We start from the raw sequence: 22,526 nt of genomic DNA, 5'->3' as shown, positions 1-22,526 counted from the left end.
TATGTATAGTTTTTCTTCTTCCACTAGAATATCACCTTCAAGGGGATGCAGATACTTTTGTTCGGTTCCCCAGGGTATCCCCAGCACATACTACAGTGCCTGGCCTTTGACTGATGCTCAGTAAGTATTTGTTGAATAAATGAATGAACTCCGAGTGCTGCCCAGCTGCTCTCTCCATCCAGCTTGGTTCCTCTTCTTGGATCAACCCAGTCCTGTTCTCAGTCCTTGAATGATCACAGTGAGCCAAAGGAAAGGCCAGAGAGAAAGCTGATGGCTCGAGACCACTCCAGTCTCCACCGCCACGAAGCATGTATGACACTCAGAGGCCTGCTTCCCCTCACTCTAGAGCACTCTAGAGCCCCGACTCAGAGGCCAGCTTCCCCTCACTCTAGAGCACCTTCTTCCTGCGCCTCAGAGTAACTGCCTGAGACAGCTTTCCTTTAGGACCCAAGTCAAGGTTTTTGAGAGCGTGTAGAAGACACTCATTTCAGTTCTCCTTGCACCGAGGCCCTACTGGCACATACATGGCCTTTCAGCTCCTTCTGTGAGATCTAAAGAGATGGATGTTAGGGAATTCCAAAGGCGATAAAATGTTTAGCAAAGAAGCACAGTGAGGTTCTCAAGACAGAGACAGGCTGAGATTGTTTAGTAAGAGCCAAGAGAGAGCTTTGCTCCATTTATATCTCAATAAAAGATGAGAACAGGTAAACTGTTGTACTGAAAGACTAAAAACTTGGCTGGACTCCTCCAGCCCCAACCTTTTCTTGCAGCTATTTCCTCAGGACACAGGGAGGGAAGAAGCTATGAGCAGTAGTCCACAGTGATCATGAAGGACAGGTGGAGGCCACGGTAAAGGAGGCAGGTAGATGAGTTCCCAGTACCCACTGAACTAAAAGAGGATGAGAAGTGTCATACCAGGGATAACCGTGTCTGTGGGAGGTTGTATCCACAAGAAGCTTGGGGCTGAGGAAAATCCATTTTTCTCCTGGTGAATATTTGGGAAGGGGATTCTTCCTTGTATCTGTACACAGAATTCCAGGGAACACATTTTCCCAGGTATTATGGTTCTGTGTCCTCCAAATTCACATGTTGAAGCCCTAATGCTCAATGGGATATATTTGGAGACAGGGCCTCAAAGGGGATAATTAGGACTAAGTGAGTCTTAAGGGTGGGGCCCTAATCCAATTGAACTGATGTTGCTGGTGTCCATATCAGAAGAGGAAGAGACACCAGGGCTGCAAATGCACCAGAAAAGACCATTTGAGTGTATAAGCAGGTGGCCATCTGCAAGCTAAGCAGACAGGCCTCAGGAGAAACCAAACCTGCCAACCCCTTGATCCTGGACTTTCGGCCTCCAGAACTGTGAGAAAATATATTTCTGTTGTTTAAGCCACCCAGTACATGATAGTTTGTTATGGTTGCTTGCCCTGGTTTGGATATGATTTGTCCTGCCAAAACTCATGTGGAAATGTAATGATACTGAGAGGTGGCAGAGTCTTTAAAGAGGCATTTGGGTCATGAGGCTCATGAAAGGATTAATGCAGTTCTCATGAAACTGGGTTAGTTCTCAGGAAAGCAAGATGTCATAAAGCCAGTTGGCTCTCCTTGTCCCTCTCTTTTTTCCACTCAAGCCCCGCTGCCTTTCTACTTTCTGCCATGAGTTGAGGCAGCACAAGGCCCTCACCAGATGCAGATGGGCCACTGGATCTTGGACTTCCTAGCCTCCAGAATCACGAGCCCAAATAAACTTCTTTCCTTTATAAATTACTGAGTCTCACGTATTCTATTATAGCAACAGAAAATGGACTAAGACACAGCCCTAGCAAACTAGTATAACAAGGAATGACAGTTTCACTGACAAGCTTTTGTTTATTTCAGAGTACATTTGGCCTTCTAAACTATTATATACTGCAGATCCTCAAATAACATTGTTTTGCCCAATGTTGTCTCATTGGGCAAATGTTGTCTCATTGGCCTGGTAGGGGCCACTGTCTGTGTGGAGTCTGCACATTTTCTCCATGTCTGTGTGGTTTTCCCTGGGTACTCTGGTGACATGGTTTGGCTGTGTCCCCACCCAAATCTCATCTTGAATTGTAGCTCCCATAATCCCCATGTGTCATGGGAGGGACCCGGTGGGAGGTAACTGAATCACGGGGGTGGGTCTTTCCTATGATGTTCTCATGATAGTGAATACGTCTCATGAGATCTGATGGTTTTATAAATGGGAGTTCCCCAGCACAAGCTCTCTTGCCTGCCACCATGTAAGATGTGACTTTGCTCCTCATTCACCTTCCACCGTGATTGTGAGGCCTCTGCAGCCATGTGGAACTGTGAGTCAATTAAACCTCTTTCCTTTATGAATTTTCCAGTCTCAGGTATGTCTTTATTAGTAGCGTGAGAACAGACTAATACATATGGTTTCCTCTGCATCCCAAGGATGTGCACGTTAGGTTCATTTGTGTGTCTGCATGGTCCATGGGAGTAAGAGTGGGTGTGTGTGGATGTGCCCTACAGTGGAATAGTGTCCTGTCCAGGGCAGGTGCCCGCTTGGTACTGAGCTGCCAGAATAGGTTCTGGCCACCTATGGCCCTGAACTGGGTAGATAGTTATCTTGTTTTTATTAATCTTTCTTAAATGTATATAGAGTTCACATTTATTTCAATGTTGAATATTAGAAGTGTTTTAGTCTTTATTTAGGAGTTTGGTCATTTTTTTGTGACCAGAAATATGCCATAGGAACTTAACTCTTGTTTATATCAATTAGTCTATGGTAACACTGGTTTGGTTATATGTAATTTTGCTTAAGTTACAGTTTCCAAGGACTTATCAACTACATTAAGTGAAGACTCACTACAATTTACTTCCCATTGCCCTTCGCCCTCCATCTAAATGTAACCTCACAAGCTCCGGGCTTCTGTTGTATTCACTGACGTTTCCCAGATGCTGAGAAGAGCGACTGGCAGGTAGCCTCGTGCTTCTGTCAGAATTAGCAACTCATGTGGTTTAAAGCATGTTTATTGATGGAATGAATAAACAAATGAATGAAGAGTAAAGAGCCTTGTAGGGGCTAGCTGGAATGTCATCAATGTGAAAAATTTGCTTCTGACTTAAAAATAGCTTATGTTCAAAAATGCAGTGAAAAAAGCGTTTCCCTGTTTTCATATTAATATATTCCCTACTTTGGATTTGCTTTCTTTTTTCCCCTGGGGTAGGTTTGTTTATCGTGAGCACTACAGCTTCCTCCTGCCTTTCACATCATCTGTGACAGCTGCAGGTGGTTAGGACACAGGTAAAATATGTAACCTTTGGAAAATGAAGCACCTGGGAAAGGATTTACCTGAGCTAAAGATTCCATTAGATTTCTCACAACTTTGTCTTGGTCTTCTGTCAGGATCCTGTGAAGGGTGGCTCGCCTCTCACTGTCCTTCCTCAGCATGAAGAATCCGGAATCTTTTTCTTCAGGGGAAGGGGGAGCACTGTGATCTTCAAAATTCTCATCTGGAATGCTGAGAAAATTTATGCGGCATACATCACAGTTTCCTTTATAAAATGACACACTTAACAACACACTTCTCTCACCCCAAATAAAATCAGGTCTTTACCCCAAAAAGAGTGTCCGAATTCCCTTGACGTCTCTTTCTCCGCAGGATTTGGCTCTTGTTTTGAAAGAGAAGGGGTCCGCTTTCAACTCCGTGTCGGGTGAAACTGAGCCGTACTCACTGCTGCTGCTGGTGTCCTCCACCAGCACAGGTACTGGCAAAGATATACTCCTGAGATATTCTGCTTGTGATGAGAGGAAGGAAAAGATAATTGAGGCTTTAAAAAATGTACACATACGGCCGGGCACGGTGGCTCAAGCCTGTAATCCCAGCAGTTTGGGAGGCCGAGACGGGTGGATCACGAGGTCAGGAGATCGAGACCATCCTGGCTAACATGGTGAAACCCCGTCTCTACTAAAAAATACCCAAAAAAAACTAGCTGGGCGAGGTAGCGGGCGCCAGTAGTCCCAGCTACTCGGGAGGCTGAGGCAGGAGAATGGCGTAAACTCGGGAGGCAGAGCTTGCAGTGAGCTGAGATCCGGCCACTGCACTCCAGCCCAGGCGACAGAGCAAGACTCCGTCTCAAAAAAAAAAAAAAAAAAAAAAAATGTACACATACTGAAACACCCACTGGAAGAATGCCATATTCTTTGTCAAATATCTTGTTGCAATGAGCAGCATAATTATGCTATGTAAGGGGATGGTCATGTGTTACGACTGCCCCCCTTGCTCAGCAAAACCCATACAGCAGGGCAGCCAGGAAAGGGCATCCCAGGCCTTGGGAGGGATATCTCTGGGGTACCAAAACAGTCAAGGAAGCAACAGGTTCAGCGGGTCTGATCCCCTCATTTTTACTAATTATTTCTATTTATGGGTCTCAGTTTTCATATTTATAAAATTCAGGGTCAGATTGATAATCTTTAAGCCTGTTCTTCGGGGGCTTAAGGGTCTATGTTAGCATCTTGGAGCTGCCTTGGTTGGGATGAGTGAGGGGGATGCTGTAAGTCTAGACCACAGGTTCCAGTCGTGTTATACCTGAAACCACAGCAACTATGATGACTGTCATATATCACAGTTCTGCTTAAGGATTCATATAAAAAAGGATTCTTCACTGAAAACAAATTTTGGAAACAGATGGACTAGATGATCTCCTAGGTCTGTTCTGGTTCTCAGATACTATGATTTTCTAGTAGACATGAGCTGCTTCTTTATTTGGATGGAGAATAAGACGGTGGAGTTGCCTATATTTCCTCAAACATTGGTTTTAAAGAAAGTAGTTTTTGCCAGAAACATCTTTATCAAACACACATCCTAATGCTACAAAAGTATTTTAATAAAGAATGAAGGTATAAAATTACAGAAAAGGAAATCCACTGTTGCCTGGAATCTCCTTCTTACTTAATTCCTCTTAGGCTGAACTGAATCAACTGCCCCGATCTCAAGGATAGCAGGGGACTCCTGACATTGATTTCAGCTGTAGGGAGAAAGATGGAAGTATATACAGCTTTCAGGAACAGCTGACCTCATGGGAAACCACCTTACTGGTCAGTAACTGGAAAGTCTCCCCAGGATGAATTGGTTGACTTATCTGCTGTTATTTAAACAGTTCTGTAGCTGAATCACTAGAAGGCAGGAAGCAAGAGGAAACCACAAAGAGTTGCTGAATTGACCAATTAAGTATCAGTATGCAAATGATATATGGCAGGGGAAATGCCTGGCATGTATTGTTTCCAAATATTCTGGAGCAGCTCATGGGCCTAGCATTTCATGGACCATATTTTAGGCAGTGCTGTACAGCAGAAAGGAAATGGGTGACCTCTTCCGTGCTGATAATAGTAAGGTTGTCTGAGAGAAGAAAGGTTTGAAAGGGGGCTCAAACACCGAACTGCTTTTGAGTCTTTCCTGGGGAAAGAGAAGGTCTAGAGTGTGCCTTGTTTCACTTTAGAGTCAACATCATTGCTATTTGGGGGGAACAGATTTCAGAACAGAAAAAAACAGCTACTTGGGAGAAAGAGTTTCACTGCCACGAGATGCCAAGCCCCTAAAGTTAAATGTTGCTGATGGAAGAATACAGCTGAAGGAGATCTCTTGGCTTGACTGAGTAGGCGATCTCTTTATAAGAAGGGATGCAAGCCCTTCAGTGGAACTCACTGCTGATCCTTGAGACTTGGTGAGTTTCTTCACCAGCCCATTTTCATAAGATGCATGCCACATTCAGAAATGGAGGTGTGCATCATTCATATTTCAAAGACAAAACTGTTGTTTCTTGGGAGTAAAGAGACTAAATCCTATCTAGAACAGTACAAGATGAGGGATTCCTATCATGTGTTTCCGTGTTTGTGTGTGTATGTGTGTGTCTGTGGAGTACATGTATGTATATGTAAAGAAGAGAGGGAGTAAGGTCTTGAATTATCCTGTATTTTGGCTTTTTGGTCCTATCGTGTGCTTTGAGTATCCACTAATGAGAGGACTTGTGCCATATCTGTGAATTTTAATGGTGCTGTGACTACTGACTGCCTAAAAGGAGGTCTAATGAGGTAAAACTGTAAATGCTTAAGGATGGAACCCAGTGCCTGTTGCTATGGCTCATTAAGGAAACAAAGGGACTTATAGATATTCTGCATGTTCTATGTGCAGAGCCCTGATTCCCTCCTTGGCTTGATTTTATTTTTATTTTTGAGATGGAGTCACACTCTTTTTCTCATGCTGAAGTGCAGTGGCATGATCTCGGCTCAGTACAACCTCCACCTCCTGGGTTCAAGTGATTTTCCTGCCTCACTCTCCCAATTAGCTGGGATTGCAGGCGTGTGCCACCACGCCTGGCTAATTTTTGTATTGTTAGTAGAGACAGGATTTCGCCATGTTGGCCAGGCTGGTCTCAAACTCCTGACATCAAGTAATCCACCCCCTTCAGCCTCTCAAAGTGCTGGGATTACAGGTGTGAGCCACCGCACCCGGCCTGCTTGATTTTAAATGAGTGAACCTGATTCTAGATTGAGTCCCCTTCTCTGTTAGGCACATGCATTCATTCATCTAACATATAGTTGTGGATTATCTACTATTTGTCAGGTAGCCAGCAGGAGTTGCTGATGGACCAGAGTGAAGGGTGTCAAAAGGAAGAATCAAAAATGACCCCAAAGTAGGATTCTGGCCTAAGAAACTGAATGGATGCATATTGTACTTATATACTAAGATGAGAAATAACACAGGCCAAAAAGGAAAGTTCTTTTTAGTGGATAAGGGGTTTTATTTGACAGTTCAGTTTGAAAAATGAAGAAGGCAATTGGTGGGGATGGGCGCGGTGGCTCACGCCTGTAATCCCAGCACTTTGGGAGGCTGAGGCAGGCAGATCATCTGATGTTGGGAGTTCGAGATGCCTGGCCAACATGGTGAAACCCCGCCTCTACTAAAAATACAAAAATTAACCTGACATGGTGGTTTGCCTGTAGTGATGGCTACTCAGGAGGCTGAGGCAGGAGAATTGCTTGAACCCAGGAAGCGGAAGTTGTAGTGAGCCAAGATCATGCCACTGCATTCCAGCCTCCAGCAAGACTCCATCTAAAAAAAAAAAAAAAAGCAATTGGATATGAGTCTGGAGCTCAGAAGACTAGGCTGGATAGAACCTCAGCAGCCTACTGGCTGGAGATGGAATTTAAAGTAAAGGATGATATAATTTGGGGAAAGATAAAAAGACAGCATAGACTCAGCCCTTAAGAATGCCAATATTTAGAGGAAAAGAAGGGGATGAACAGGCAGCCAAGGAGAATGACAAGGAGCAGCCATGAGGTTGGAGGAAAACAGAGAAAATGGGGTGTCATGGAAGCCCACACAGGAGAGGGCAAAAGTAAGAGAGAACGGTCATCCAGGCCGAGAGCCACTGAGAAGTTGAATAGGTTGAGAAAGGCACTTGTTGGATTTGACTGAAGAGATCTCATTAGACCTTGGCCAGAGCAGGCCCAGTGATCATGTGGAAGGGGAGACGCTACATGGGTGGGAAGGAAGAGGTGGAGATCTGGCGACACTGTACTTCAAGACAGGAAGCTGGGATGGGGGGCCAAAAAAAAAATGGTGGTGGTATCAGCCAGTGAGGCCATTTGTAGATCAGGGGAAGGATGGGTTTAGGACAGAAGACACTACAGCATGTGTATATGGAACTCATTGGGAGAGGCAGAAGCTGGAGGAGTCACAGGGGCTCCACAGGAGCCAGAACTCAACTGAGGGGGATTGGCCTTCTGCAGGACAACGAATGTTTTCTCTATTGTAAGGGGTGGAAAGACCGAGACAGGTGGTGCTGAGACAGGTCGCTTTATACGTTTGTGGTGGAAATAGGATCAAATCCATGCCTGAGATTTCCAGCTTCTTAAGTTATGAATATTTCCAGGCAAGTGAGAATGCATAGAGCCCTTCTGTATCACTGTAAATGGGAAGAAGCTCAAGTATAAATATTTCCAGGGGAGCACGGTGACAGTTTCCAGATATCACAGAGGTTACAAGTTCCTTGAACATCAGCTCATACACGTGAGTGATTGGGACCCTAGGCTGCAAGAGAGGTGATGTCTTGCCAGGTATTAAGGAGCCCTCCTCTATGGGGTTGACCATGAAGAGTCTAAAAGAGGTTGAATGAACCTCTCTGAGGATAGAACACGTCAAAGGTGCTTCTCTAGGGAGATGATTCTCATTGCCCTATTTCAGGGGCTGATGGGAAGGGGCGTGAGCCCCATACCCCTAAGAGATAGCTTTACCAAGTGGCCAGGGGTAGGCTGGAGTCGGGAGGGGTGACTGGCCACTCTACGGACTCTAGATTGCTGGGAGTCCCCGTCTATGGAAGGGAGATAGTGCAACCTTTAAGGAATTAGATACATTCCTGCTTTGGGCAAGTGGGGATTTTCTAAATCCCTTCCATTGCTGTGAGGGTGGCCTCAAGTCCTCACAGCTATTCATGATCACTAGGGATCTTTATGGTTCTCCTTCTCCTAGACAGTTTAGGAACAAAGTCTGGCCACAACACAGAGTCTCCTAACTGGCCATCCTGCCTCCAGTCTCCAGCTGGCCAAACATAGAGTAATGGTTCTCACACTGCAGTGATGACAAGAATCATCTGGGTTTACTTAAAAGTACAGAATTTTAGCTTGCACCTCCAGATTCTGAGAAGGGTCAGGCATCTCAATTTTTAACAAGCATTGCAAGAGATCCATGCAGGCAGGATCTGGGACCAACTGAGGCACAGCTATATTCCTAGTGCCTCGTGCCTATATTCTAGTGCCAAGTGCATAGCAGAGGGTTAAAAATGTTATGGAATAAATGTTATTAAATAAACCATCCTCACACAGCTATCGGAATGATCCATCAATAGCTTCACTGTCCAACATGGTCGCTACTACCCTCATATGGTTATTAATATTAACATTCAAATAATAAAAATTCAGTGCCTCAGCCATGGTAGCCATGTGTAGTGTGTCTAATAGCCACATATGACTAGTGGCTAATGTATTGGACAGGGCAGGTACAGGACATTTCTCTTACTGCAGAATCATATGTCCAGTGCTGGTCTATAATATTATTTCAGATAAAAAATTTCCCCGGCTCCCCAACCCTCCTTGCTGATTCCTTAGCATTTCATAAGGAGCCCTTTGGGATCTGAGCCTGCTCCCCACTCCAGCATCATCCCTCTCCTTTGACTTTAAGCACCAGTGCTGCTGAGTCAGCAAGGCTCCCTGAATACACAGTAAAGTTTCACACATCCTGGCATTAACTTATGCGAGGAGTGGCCTCACCTGGATCTCCACTCCCCATCCCCCTGTTAAGTTCACATTTGTTCTTACTCATCAGGTGCACCTCACTGGAGTCTGCCTTGAAACGGCATTCTCAGACTGACTTCAATCACTGTCTCTCCCTTTTGACTCCTCTGCACAGACTAAACTACACTATGGTGGAGATGACTTTTTCCAGTGTTTTTCTCCTATAAGGTCAACGGCTCTTTAAAATCAGGAATTCTGTCTTTATCATCCTTATACATTCAGGGCCTAGCACATTTCCTGTGCACACCATAACTCTACAATTAATATTTAAGTTAACGTGAATTACTTAAATCTCTGGGTCTGTGTGTGGCCATGGAAGAGCAGTCAGGATGAGACAAGTCATGTCTCTCTCTAAAGGGGAAGGGGCTCTCATCGTCACCACCCTCTTACTCCCCTCTTGAGGGGAAGCCAAGTGCAGTTATGGGAGGTAGAGAACCTTGAGAGGTGGGCCTGTGCTCTGGAGAGAAATACATACATGGCCTACAGAAAGTACCTGGGGAAGGAAGAGGCCTGTATCTTGCACTCATCTAGAAGGAGAGTAAGAGTAGCTAATAGGTCATTGTTTCAATTAACATGAGGCATGCCATTTTCTATAATACCTGGGAACAATGAAATGGGATTTTAAGCAAGGCATGGTGGCTCATGTAGTCCCAGCACTATGGGAGGCCGAGGCGGGTAGATCACTTGAGGCCAGGAGTTCCAGACCAGCCTGGCCAACATGGCGAAACCCCGTCTTTACTAAAAATACAAAAATTAGCTGGGTGTGGTAGTGGGCGCCTACAGTCCCAGCTACTCAGGAGGGTAAGGTGGGAGGATCGCTTGAGCCTGGGAGGCAGAGGGTTGCAGTGAGCTGAGATTGTGCCACTGCACTCCAGCCTGGGACTCCATCTCAAAAAAAAAAATTGAGGGAGGGATTTTAGCTCCTAATTTGGTTAGCACATCTGTCCTGCTCTCCTAGGGAGGACAGAGAGGAGGCACACCATCCATGTAATGATATTGTTTTAGCTGAGAGTCTGAACAGTTTAATTATGCAGGGAATTGGGGACTGCCCCTTTTTCTAGGCCCAAGTCCACGTGTGAGCATGAGGGGCGAAAGGGCAATGGGAACCTGACTGACTAGAGTTAAGCAGGTTTACACCTTCCATCTCATGCTCACTCTAAGGTACATAGTCACTGAGAAGACATGGGCAGAACTGTCCACTTAAATGATCTCATTCTCTCTCTCTCTCTCTCTCTCTCTCTCTCTCGCACATGCACGCTCTTGCCAAGTGTGTATAGTTGAGTTCACAGAAGCTAAATGCGTGTGTGTGGTGGGAACCTATTTCCTGCGAACAAAAACCAAGCCACGTGGAAGGGATAAAACAATCATGGACTAAACTTCTGGGCACAGCTCCAAGGCTCCTTTAGGATATTATTTTATTTTATTCTCAGAACCAAATCTGTGAAGTAGGTAATGTTACCAGCAAAGAATGACAGAAGAAATGTGCATGTCCCATATTTAGAAAGTGGGTCAGTGGGATCAGAACCCACTTCTGTGTAATTCTGAAGTCAGTGTCCATTTTAGGATACCAGAAGCAGGCTGGTCAGAAGGTTGTCAAGTGCTGCACGGCTGACTTTGTGACAATGCAAGGCTGCCTTCCGGAGCCCAGGCTGTCTGTGGAGAAAAGAGGCATGAAGATGTGCCTTTCCTCTTCTGAGTTTCCCCAGATTCTCAGAATGGAAGACATGGAAGAAGAAAAAGTAGAGAGGCTGTACCCAGGAAACCCCAATTAACAGGCCTCTACTCTGGACTGATTGGCTTTGGGGCATCTGAGCAACCTGCAAAAACCTGCCCCTGCCCCTGGCCTGCAGAACCTATGCACAATGAACATTAAGCCCCCTGAACTATTTAATCAACCACTCATCCAACTTAGGAAAATCCAACACCATGCTGTTCGTTTTTTGTTTTGTTTTGTTTTTTTTGAGACAGGGTCTCGCTCTGTCACCCAGGCTGGAGTGCAGTGGTATAATCACGGCTCACTGCAACCTCCACTACACTAGGCTCAAGCGATCCTCCCACCTCAGCCTCCTGAGTAGCTGGGACCATAGGCATGCACCACCACACCCAGATATTTTTTTGTATTTTTAGTAGAGATGGGGTCTCACCATATTGCCCAGGCTGGTATCAAATTCCTGAGCTCAAGCAATCCACCCACCTCAGCCTCCCAAAGTGATGAGATTACAGGAATGAACCACCACACCCAGCCCCATGTTCTTTACTATTCTTTGAAATGCTTTAATGGATCTTCCTAGGGAAAATCTACCTTCTCTACCTTCCTGGTTATGATCTGTAAACGCCAACATTAGAAAACAAAGGCACAATAACTCCTGACCACTAAAAATACAATGTATCACTCCAAAGATGATAGAGGAAGGTATCTGGCATTGATACTTTCCACAAGAAACACATTGGGTAGTCAACTGGCTCCTAGATAAGGAAGCATTTACTTCACTCAAATTGAAGATGTCAAAAACACAGTTACTATCTTGCTTTTAGGGAGAAAAAATTTAAGCCACCCCCACTCATGAAAGAGAAAGATGAGGGGTTTCCAAAGGAACAACCCAGGTAGGCTTGCAGCTGCACACATCCTTACAGTACTCCCCCAACCCCCCACCAATGTAAGCCGGGAGCAGAGGATGAGGCTACTTGATGGGAAGTCTGGAGTTTATCACACGAGACACCAGGTCTCAGCTCAGTGGGCAAAGTAAAAACAAACTCACCATTTGATCCAGCAGAAAGAGCTGTGGAAAGAAAAGCAAACAGCCATGAATAAGCACGTGCTGGGTTTGTTGTTAAACTGAGAAATCAACAAAAAGTGAATGCCTGAAATGGGATCAATGTCCTCTCCAAACATTCAATCTGCCCGTTCTCATCCAATATAAACACCAAAAAATGCCAAGAACAATTGGAACCTTTGCTTGTTTTTTTTTTCTGAGTTATAGACAATTATTGCAAAAGTACAATGTACTTATATTTTTACACTGCTGTTTTATTTATAGCTGGCAATCTTTATTCTCTTTCTTTTTCCTTCTTTCCTTTTTTTGGGGGTGTAATTATTCAGAAGTATATACCCTAAGACACAATAGGTATTTTCTACTGCCTAAAATTAAAAGAACCTATTACCTACAGAGCTTGGAAATTCAATAGCTCTATAATGGCTCTGTAGGCCCATTTATGGTAATCTGGGGTTTCAGCTCCAAAAGGCTAAATTTAACCCCTCTTACACTTGAACCTTAGTATCCACAATGCTGACATAGATGCTGACATACTAACTACCTACTATGTCATTGAAGACTACTATGTATGAGGTCCCAGCATTCGTGAAATTGATGGAACACAGCTCCCTGATGCTGCAACCACATGCCTAAGAACACTGTGCTAATATTTACACCAATTTCCAGTGATATCTGTGAACAGGTTAGTTTACTTCCGGAAAATTCTTCCATCTTAAAAGCTTAGGATTTAGGGACTCAGGCTATATCCTCTTCAATGCAATCACATACCTGAAAGCTTAGGTTGTGTCTTTTTCTTTTTGCTTGAAACTTTTAAAAACTCATCAACAAGCAAGTCGTTAGCACAGGCTCTCTTGTCAGGGTCTGGTTCAAAACATTTCAGGATGAATGCCTTGGCCTCTGCAGACATGGATTCTGGGATCTCAGGGTGGACTTTAAACATTCCCACCTAAGACATAAATATAAAAAGTGCAATGTGTCTTCTGAGTGAACACCTCAGCACCTGAACCCCAGCTTCCATAACTTGATGCCCCAATGCAACAAGATCTTTTATTATACAACACAAACTCATGGTTTTTCCCAAAGGGAGATGAGATGCATTTGCTGTAGGTTATAGAAGATTGACGGAGTGCCTTGGTAACTTTACCAATGGCACAGGCAGAATAATTAGTTGAAGACAGTAGACAGCACTACGGAGTAATAATTTAGTCTTTCAAAGCTTTAGAACATATTGGTACACTGGCACAGAAAAAGAATCTTTATTTTCATTTATTTATTTATTTTTGAGACAGGGTCTCACTCTGTCGCCCACGCTGGAATGCAGAGTGGTGCAATCTCAGCTTACTGCAGTCTCAACCTCCCAGGCTCAAACGATTCTTTCATCTCAGCCTCCTGAGTAGCTCAGACTACAGGTGCATGCTACCACGCCTGGCTAATTTTTTGTACTTTCTGCAGAGACAGGGTTTCGCCATGTTGCACAGGCTGGTCCAAACTCCTGGGTTCAAGCAATCCACTCACCTCGGCCTCCCAGAGTGCTAGGACTACAGCCATGAGCCACCATGCTCAGCCACTGAGCTGAGACCACTGAGTTGCTCACAATAGCTAAGTGCTGGGCATTGTGCTGGGGTTTCTCCACTTATGAATCTCATCAAATCCTTCCAACAACCCAGTGGATTAAATATTTTCCTTGTTACACCAATGAGGAAAATAAGGCTTAGAAAGGATGAGGCAACATGGTTAAGAAAAGAGGGATCTGGGATTTGAACCTGAACTGTTTGGATTAAAGCCTATGTTCTTTTCCCTATTACATGATTTGTGAATATTTTCCCTGTCTCAAATCACCTACATTAAAAGAGATACTTAAAAGCACTTTAAAATTAAACAAACCTATTTTTATAATAATTAGAATTTACTTCTTATTGCTTCTATTCTAAAAAAAGTAATGGTATTTTCATTTTTTACTACAGAGCAAATTTTCAAAAGAAATCCTTTTGTTCTTATATAGCTTATTTAAATTCATTGTAATATAAACAATATATAATTATTTGTAAGAATTATATAGCCTATACTACGTGTCAGACACAGTTCTAAGTGCTTGGTACATTTTACCTCATATACTCCTCGAAAAGCTCTTATTATACAGGTACTTTTTTTTTTTTAAGATGGAGTCTCATTTTGTTGCCCAGGTTGGAGTGCAGTGGTGTGATCTTGACTCACTGCAACCTCCCCGTCCTGGGCTCAAGTGATTCTCCTGCCTCAGCCTCCCGAGTAGCTGGGATTACAGATGCCTGCCCCCATGACCCTCTATTTCTTTTTTTTTTTTTTTTTTTTTTTAGTAGAGAGGAGGTTTCACCATGTTGGCCAGGCTGATCTTGAACTCCCGACTCAGGTGATCTGCCCGCCTTGGCCTCCCAAAGTGCTGGGATTACAGGTGTGAGCCACCATGCTTGGCCAACAGGTACTATTTTTATCCTTATTTTATAGATGAGGCAACTGAGGCACAAGCAGTTTAAATAATTTGCTCAAAGTCTCAAATATCTTGACCATGCTGGAGCCTGGATTCAAACACTGTAAACTAGTGCCACAGTCTATGTCACGCCGTCTCTCTAAGATAGCGTCACTTCCTGTGCACAGCTTAGACTGGCCTAATGTGACAAAAAACACATGGTATAATAATCACTACATTCGTGAATTATAAAGCAGCATTTCAGATAAGTCCTAGACACTGGAGGAAACCTGAAAGACTGGCCAAGAAGAGAAAGACATCCACTCATGGCAAGAAAGGCACCTCTCTTGGCACCTGTCATTGCTCTTTGAAGTTTGGTCACACTACTCATTGTTATACCAGCAGTATCCTATCAGATTGTCTTCAAGCATCAAGCCAAGCTTTGCACAAAAGCGGAAGGTCTGTAACAACACATGGCCCCTCACAAGAGGCTACACACAGATGGAATAAGGGCTAGAAACATGGTCTGCAGCAGGGAGAGGAATAACAATTACCATCAAAAGTCCTCTCAGGCCAAATGCGTGGCTCACGCCTGTAATCCTGGCACTTTGGTAGGCCAAGGTAGGTGGAGGGCCTGAGTTCAGGAGTTTGAGACCAGCCTGGGCAACATGGTGAAACCCCATCTGTACTAAAATACAAAAAATTAGCTGGGTGTGGTGGTGTGCACCTGCAATCCCAGCTACTCAGGAGGCTGAGGCATGAGAATTGCTTGAACTTGGGAAGCGGAGGTTGCAGTGAGCTGAGATCACGTCACTGCACTCCAGCCTGGGTGACAGATCGAGACTCTTGTCTCCAAAAAAAAAAAAACAAAAAAAAAAAACAAAAAAAAAAGTCCTCTGCCTTGGATACCACAGCTCTGCCTTGGATACCACAGGAGAGCACAATCAATCAATCAATCAATCAATAAATAAATAATTTTTTTTTTTAAGTTCTCTGCCTTAGAAAGTAGCAGACATGTGAGTTTTACTACTTGGGAAGCATGTTTCCATTTCAAACTCCCTGTTGGCCTGGCAGTCTGGCAGGGGAGGACTACAGGGATTCAAGACGCAGGTCATAGCCATGCTCAGTCCCCAGATCCCAAAATGCTGGCACTTGTGCTCTCACAAGCCTACTTTTATTATCAGGTACCTCCTACTGCAAAAGGTGGGGCTTCTTCCTCCTCCCATAGGAGTTACTGATGGCCAAATTAACAAGCTAGAGGAGTAGGTATATGAGAATAAGATCGATTTACTTAAAATGGTAATTATGCTCTTTTTAAAAAAATGAAGCCTTCAAACTATTATGGTAGAGAAGTAAAGGAAATTATTAATTTTGATTTAATTCCTAAACAGATTAAAAAATGTTCTTAGATCTTCCTCCACGGAAAATTTTCAGACTGTTTCCCAAAGGGCTTAAATCGTCTTCAGTATAGTCATGTGTTATTTATACTGTGTTGTTAAAAGGTGGTCAATGGAATTTACATTGAATCTTACTTTATAGCTGAGAAACTAAGGCACAGAGAGATCCACTGTGTGAGGCACCAGCGCTGGCTCTAACTGAGAGAGACTCTTCTTGACCTTTAATGTGTTCTCAGTTCATGTTTACTTAGCTCCCTTTATCTAAAAAAAATGACACACACACACACAGAACATCCAATAGCTATAAAAAGCTTTATCCATTTGTTTTTAAGAGAAATGAAGTGTGACCTTGAACATAGCTGCTTGTGGTTCTCCCAGTTCATAAAATGGGGGTTTTCCTGTGGCCATTTCGATGATTGTACAGCCCAGAGACCAGATGTCTGCTGCTTTTCCATAGCCTCTTGGTCCTTTATCTATTATTTCTGGTGCCATGTACTGGAGGGTACCTGGAAACAATTCAAACACATTTCCATTTTAAAAAGATAAAACAGAAGGGTATCTAATGACAGTTTCAATTTTTCTACAGGAATTAGATAACTGTAAAAACATGATTCAAGTCCTAATATATTTTGTGAGTTCCAGTTTACTCTGCTATTAATAAAAGTGGAAATAGCAGTTTTTATAATGGATTTCATCAGTGACATAAAACTACTTTGCCAATATTGTCTGGTTCTGAATAGGTACGCTCTCATTCCCTAGACAGTGGAGTATAAGTGAGGCATCATTTCACTGGGCCTCTTAGAAACTTCTAACAATTAGTCTTTTGAGAACAATAACATCAGCACACATTTCTTCAAATGCATGAAGACTGTTATTATGTATACTTCTAATCTTTTCCAGAAAAGAATATAGTTCATTCATACATTTCCTTAGCTCTATCTCTATTTCTCAGTTCCTAAATTGAATGCTTTAGCTCTTCTGTTTTCATTCTTATTTCTTAATCATGACAGCATGAAGATTCTGAAAGCCATTGTGAAAATTAATGCAAATAAATTTCTGGTGTGCCCTATTCTGTAATCCAAATATACATGACTCCTGCTGCTGTCTGTGGTCCATGGACTAACAGGTTTAAGAGATCAAAGACAGGCCATGAGCCATCCATACAGACACATCATCAGATACCGTGACTAAGAATAAAATGAAGGCTGGGAGTGGTGGCTCACAAAGTGCTGTAATCCCAGCACTTTGGGAGGCCGAGGCGGGCGGATCACGAGGTCAGGAGTTTGAGACCAGCCTGGCCAACATGGTGAAACCCTGTCTCTACTAAAAATACAAAAATTAGCTAGGCATGGTGGTGAGCGCCTGTAATTCCAGCTACTCAGGAGGCTGAGGCAGGAGAATCGCTTGAACCCGGGAGGTGGAGGTTGCAGTGAGCTGAGATCATGCTACTGCACTCCAGCCTGGGCAACAGAGTGAGACTCTGTCTCAGAAAAAAAAAAGAATAAAATGAAAAGGGAAGAGATTTAAGGTTGCAAGGAATCAGACAGGTGGAGAGTGTAGTATAATGGAAAGAATTAAGTGGAGAGGGCCACGAGCCCTTAGTCTGCTTCTGGCCAAGTATATCCCAGGTAAACACACAACTAAAATTACCTCATTAACCCAAATGAGAGGCTGGATTTGAACTTCAAATACCCCATAAAGTGGTTTCCCAAAGTCTAGCAATGAGTCAGAAGCATGAATAAAAACACATTACCACATACCCTGCTTCTGATATACAAATAAGACAGTCAGGAAACAAGAACTCATCCAAGATGCCATGTTGAATTACTTCAAATCATGAGGTGTTTGCCAAAAGAACTGCTTCAGTATTTTCTGATTCATAACCAAAGTGACAGACATTTTGATAAATACAGATGACACCTTTTAGGAATGCCTTGTGCATGGTTTATAGGTGAAAACAATTATGTAAAATTCCTGCAAACTGTTCCTCTGAAAACCACTATCATAGGCGAGAAATGGACTGTTGTTTACAAAAATAAAAGTGTATCATTTTCGTTACGTATTGCCATCTTTCTAGGTTTATCCCGCAGACCTTATCACTGCATAGCGGTAGTTCACGTTCACATACAACTGCATATGTCTGCTCTCAGAAAGCCTTTCATCTGGCCAAGGACAAGGCAACCATGCTCCCCAAAGACTCGCCCACCCTTACTACAAAATTGGTATGATTTCTCTTCATTTGTAGCCTTTCCCCAAGTGATAAATTTATGATTTAAATACGCTCAAATAGTCTTTTAGAAAATGCGTTGAAGTCTACCACCCCCTTTTGTTGTATCGAGGCCTAGAGTAGAATTAATGAGAGAATTTAAGTTGCATTAATAGCTAAGTAGGAATTATAGCAGACCAAAATTTGGAAATTTTTAATTTTTAAACATCGTAAATTGCACAATTCAAGTAATGTCAACAACAAATCATGCAATATTTGATTCATCAGATAACATTTCAAAGAGCTCCATCTGCCAATTGTGTTTAATTATCCCCCACTGAGCAAGTGCCAGAAAAACAGGTTGAGTCATGTGTTCTTATCTGCTCCTCTTTTTACTCCACAAACACATGACACATAGTATTTTAAACAAAGCAATTTACGAAGCTGGATAATGAAGATGAGAGCCAACCTGAACACTGGAGGAAAATCAATGAGAGAATTTGCTCTAAAACTCATACCTCATGTATCTGCATTCTAAAGGTTTTTTAAAAAAATTGCTTTGAATTAGCTATTGTAGAATTTCTTTGCTGCTGCAACTACCCAGGGAGGTGGTACAGCTTAGTGGTTAATTAAACTCTAATGTCACATTTCATTCATTCATTCATTCATTCAACAGATCCACATTGAGGGCCTACAATGGGCCAGGCGCTGTTCTAGGCACTTAGAATACAGCAGTGGAGAAGACAGACAGAAATACCTGGACTTATGTTTTTGCAGTAGAAGCCAGATGATAAACTATCAGCACAGTAAGTAAATTACACAGCATGTTAGAAAGTGATATATTATGACCAAAAAAATATAGACCTGAGTGAAGAGGATCAGCAGGAAGGCGGCCATGGTAAATAGGGTGTTCATGGTTGGTCTCACTGCAGAGGGGACATCTGCACTGAGACTGGAAGAAGGTAAGAAAGTTACCCGTGCAGACAGCTGGGGTAAGTATGGTAGCAGCAGGAGGAAAAGCCCGTGCAAAGGCTCTGTGGCGGGACCCTGCCTGCTGTCATGGAGGAAATGCAGGAAGGTCCACGTTTCTGGCACAGAGTAAACAACAAAAGAAGAGTAGGAAATGAGGTCTGAAAGGGAACAGACTCCGAATCAGGTCAGAGCCTTGTCCCCCACTATAAGGGTTTTGACATTTGTTTACTCTGAAAAAAAAAAAAAAAAAAAAAAAAAGAAAGCCACTGAGGGCTCTGAACAATAGGACCCGGTTTGTTTCAGAGGGATCACTCTTGCTGCAGTGTTGAGAGTAGACAGTAGGGGGCAAAAGTGAAGCAGGAGCACAGCTGGGGAAGCCACGGAAAATACAGGTGAGCGATGAGAGTGGCAGCGGCAGAGGCGGTGAGAACCGGTCCAATGCTGGTGATGTTTTGAAGACAGAGCCAATAGGCTTCCTGGATGGACTGGGCTGGAGTGTGAGAAAAGAGAAGTGCCCTGGATAACACTATGTCAGGAGTGGCTGCCAACTGAGACAGAAGAGTGTGCTGGGGACAGGTTTGGGAGAAGATAATTAATTCCTTTTGGCCTGTTAAGTCTCGCTTGAGTCTCAGCTCTATTACTAACTAGCTTTGTGACCTTGGGCAAGTTATTCAACCTCTTTGAACCTTCATTTTCTCACCACAAACTAGGATAATGATACCTAATGATTAAGGCTGATATATGAATTTCAATAAAATGTATGTAAAGCACTTAGTGCAGAGCTAGGTATACAGTAAGCACTCCATAAATGGTGATTACTGCTGCATTTTCCCTCATCAAAATCACCAAGAGGTTATACAGACCAATTTATTGACTGAGCACCTGGGACTAAGCTCCTGAGGCTTGATGACCACCAAGTTCATGTTTGAAGCCTACGATGTACAGGGCCCTCGGGACCAGTGCTGGGGACAGATCTATGCATGTTAGTGATGCACGTCACTCTTACGGGACACCAGTGGAAGAGGTCCACGCAAAGGGCTCTGTGAGGACTGCTTTCCTACAATTCCTTTGGAGATTTTACAAAAAAGATGTTCCCCAGATTAGTAGCACAAGATATTGCGTTAACATCCTGTCCCACAAAGTGTGTGAAAGGAGGGATTTTCCTCTCAGAAGTTACTGAGTCTTGACAGCACTGAAACTGCCACTTGCCAAGTTCAGAGTATGAGGAAAGAAATGTAAAGATATTTGAAGTTATTAATAGGTCAGCACTTAGTTTTTTCAAAAAAAAATATTCAAAATGTGTTCATTCTGTACCCTAAAATATCCATCGCCTTGAGGCGGGACCTGGGTCAGGGGTATTGCTGACTGAATGCTCTGGGGAAAAAACTTGACACAGAATGTCTCTCTCTCCTCCTACAGGAAGGCAGAGAGAAAGATGCACTAGAGCCAGAAGGCAAAAGCAAAGAGCAAACAGTAGATACAAAATCTGAGTTCTGGCTAGGCATGGGGGCTCACACATGTAATCCCAGCACTTCGGGAGTCCAAGGCAGGTGGATCACTTGAGGTCAGGAGTTTGAGACCAGCCTGGGCAACATGGTGAAACCCTGTCTCTACCAAAAAAAACCACAACAAATTAGCCAGGCATGGAGGTGCGTGCCTGTGGTCCCAGCTACTAGGGAGGCTGAGGTAGGAGAATCACTTAAACCCAGGGTGGGAGAGGTCACAGTGAGCAGAGATTACACCACCATACCTCAGCTTGGGTTACAGAGCGAGACCCCATCTCAAAAGAAAAAACAAGAACAAAAAAACTGGGTTTTGCCAGGCATGACATCCTAGATACCTAGGAGCCTGCGGTGGGTGGACTGGTTGAACCCAGGAGTTCAAGACCAGCCTGGGCAACATAGCAAGACCCAGTCTCAAAAAAAAAAAAAAAAAAAACCAATCTGAGTTCTATCCGGTAAACACTGCTGTGACTTCTGACTGCAATGTCACTTCTATCCCAGGAAATTTTCTCATCTGCAAAATGGAGGTACTCCCCCCTACCTCACAGAATTGAGATGGGGCCATGTTGCTTCATATTAGACCAAAGATTATTCATGATCTTTTTATCTTCCCTTCCCCTCCTCTTTTTTTTTGGGGGGGGGTGCTAAATTTCTCTCTCTAAGAAGAAGAACTTAACACTTCATGAGAATCAGCATGATGGAGTGATAAGAACTAAGAGTGGAGATCAGGTTTGAAATCTTACACACACTCCCTATAACTGTTGGGCAGTCATGAATCTCTTGAGTCTGAGCTTCCTCTTGGCTACTGTTACCTTTTTGGAAATCACTTGGTCTCCACCCTCCCAGTACTTTGCACCAGAGGCAGCTCAGTGGCTGCATTGCCTAACTTCTCAGGAAAGCTCTCTCCCTCCCTTCTTCTGAGTCGGTGAGTCACTTCCTCTTTCTGAATTGAAATCCTAGGTTATTTATATTGTGGAGTAGGGGAGTCAACCACAGAGAGTAAACATTAAAAGAGGGAATTTATCGTCCAAATGGGAAGTGATTAGGGTATGAGTAAGAATCACAGAGAGGCTGGGCCAAGGAAATGTTTAATAAAAAAAAAAAAAAAAATCTTGCTAGAGTTATTGTAGGCCAACCAGGAAAGAAGTAATTACATGAAAAGAAAAACAAATAACAAGTTGAAAATTAAAAAAAAAAAAACTTCAGTGGCAGTAAGCAGGAGACTAAGCAAGTCATATACATACAGGAAGAGAAAAGGGCCACATCAAATTCTGTAACACATACCAACATTGGCCAGGCGCGGTGGCTCACACCTGTAATCCCAACACTTTTGGAGGCCACAAGTGTATCACTTGAGCCCAGGAGTTTGAGACCAGCCTGGGCAACATGGTGAAACCTCGTCTCCATCAAAAATACAAAAAAATTAGCCGGGCATGGTGGCGCACGCCTGTAGTCCCAGCTACTCAGGAGGCTGAGGTGGGAGGATTGCTTGAGCCTGGGAGTTTAAGACTGCAGTGATAGGTGATAATACTACTGCATTCCAGCCTAGGTGACAGGGCAAGACCCTGTCTCAAAAAAAAAAAAAAAAGAAAAAAAAGAAAAGAAAACAAAGAAAGAAAAGAGAAAAGATATCAACATTACTGTGCGTGAGAACACCAACTGAATTTCTCTCTCACATTATGCTCAAACTCAGCAATTATTTCTTTAATTACATAAGATCTGTATCATCATTGCAAAAACGTACCAGTAAAAGTTTCAGTACAGGGGTTTATGCCAGCAAGCCTCTTTGATGTCCCGAAGTCAGAGATCTTGAGAACACCACTGTAGGTATTAATCAACACATTGTCACCCTAGAGAACAGAGGACTTTAATCACAAATGTTATCTTTCTTCAGA

The 22,526-nt window shown here is 43.3% G+C and overlaps 1 protein-coding gene across 1 annotated transcript in view; it reads right to left on the bottom strand.

The window, feature by feature from the left end:
• Positions 1-22,526, bottom strand: part of MAP3K5 (mitogen-activated protein kinase kinase kinase 5) — a 242,708-nt gene that overhangs the window by 32,805 nt on the left and 187,377 nt on the right. Inside the window, exons 18-23 of the mRNA XM_011962087.1 lie at positions 22,376-22,481; positions 16,300-16,457; positions 12,880-13,057; positions 12,097-12,117; positions 3,603-3,783; positions 3,338-3,506 (exon numbers count right to left, since the gene is read on the bottom strand). Coding sequence (XP_011817477.1) covers positions 3,338-3,506; positions 3,603-3,783; positions 12,097-12,117; positions 12,880-13,057; positions 16,300-16,457; positions 22,376-22,481 — 813 coding nt within the window. The remainder of the gene's footprint in view (positions 1-3,337; positions 3,507-3,602; positions 3,784-12,096; positions 12,118-12,879; positions 13,058-16,299; positions 16,458-22,375; positions 22,482-22,526) is intronic.

This window comes from Colobus angolensis, unplaced genomic scaffold (genome assembly GCF_000951035.1).
Source record: "Colobus angolensis palliatus isolate OR3802 unplaced genomic scaffold, Cang.pa_1.0 Scaffold58, whole genome shotgun sequence".
In the NCBI taxonomy this organism is placed as follows: Eukaryota; Metazoa; Chordata; class Mammalia; order Primates; family Cercopithecidae; genus Colobus; species Colobus angolensis.
Note: the sequence above shows the minus strand (reverse complement) of the source record. Positions and strands in the feature narration are given on the sequence as shown.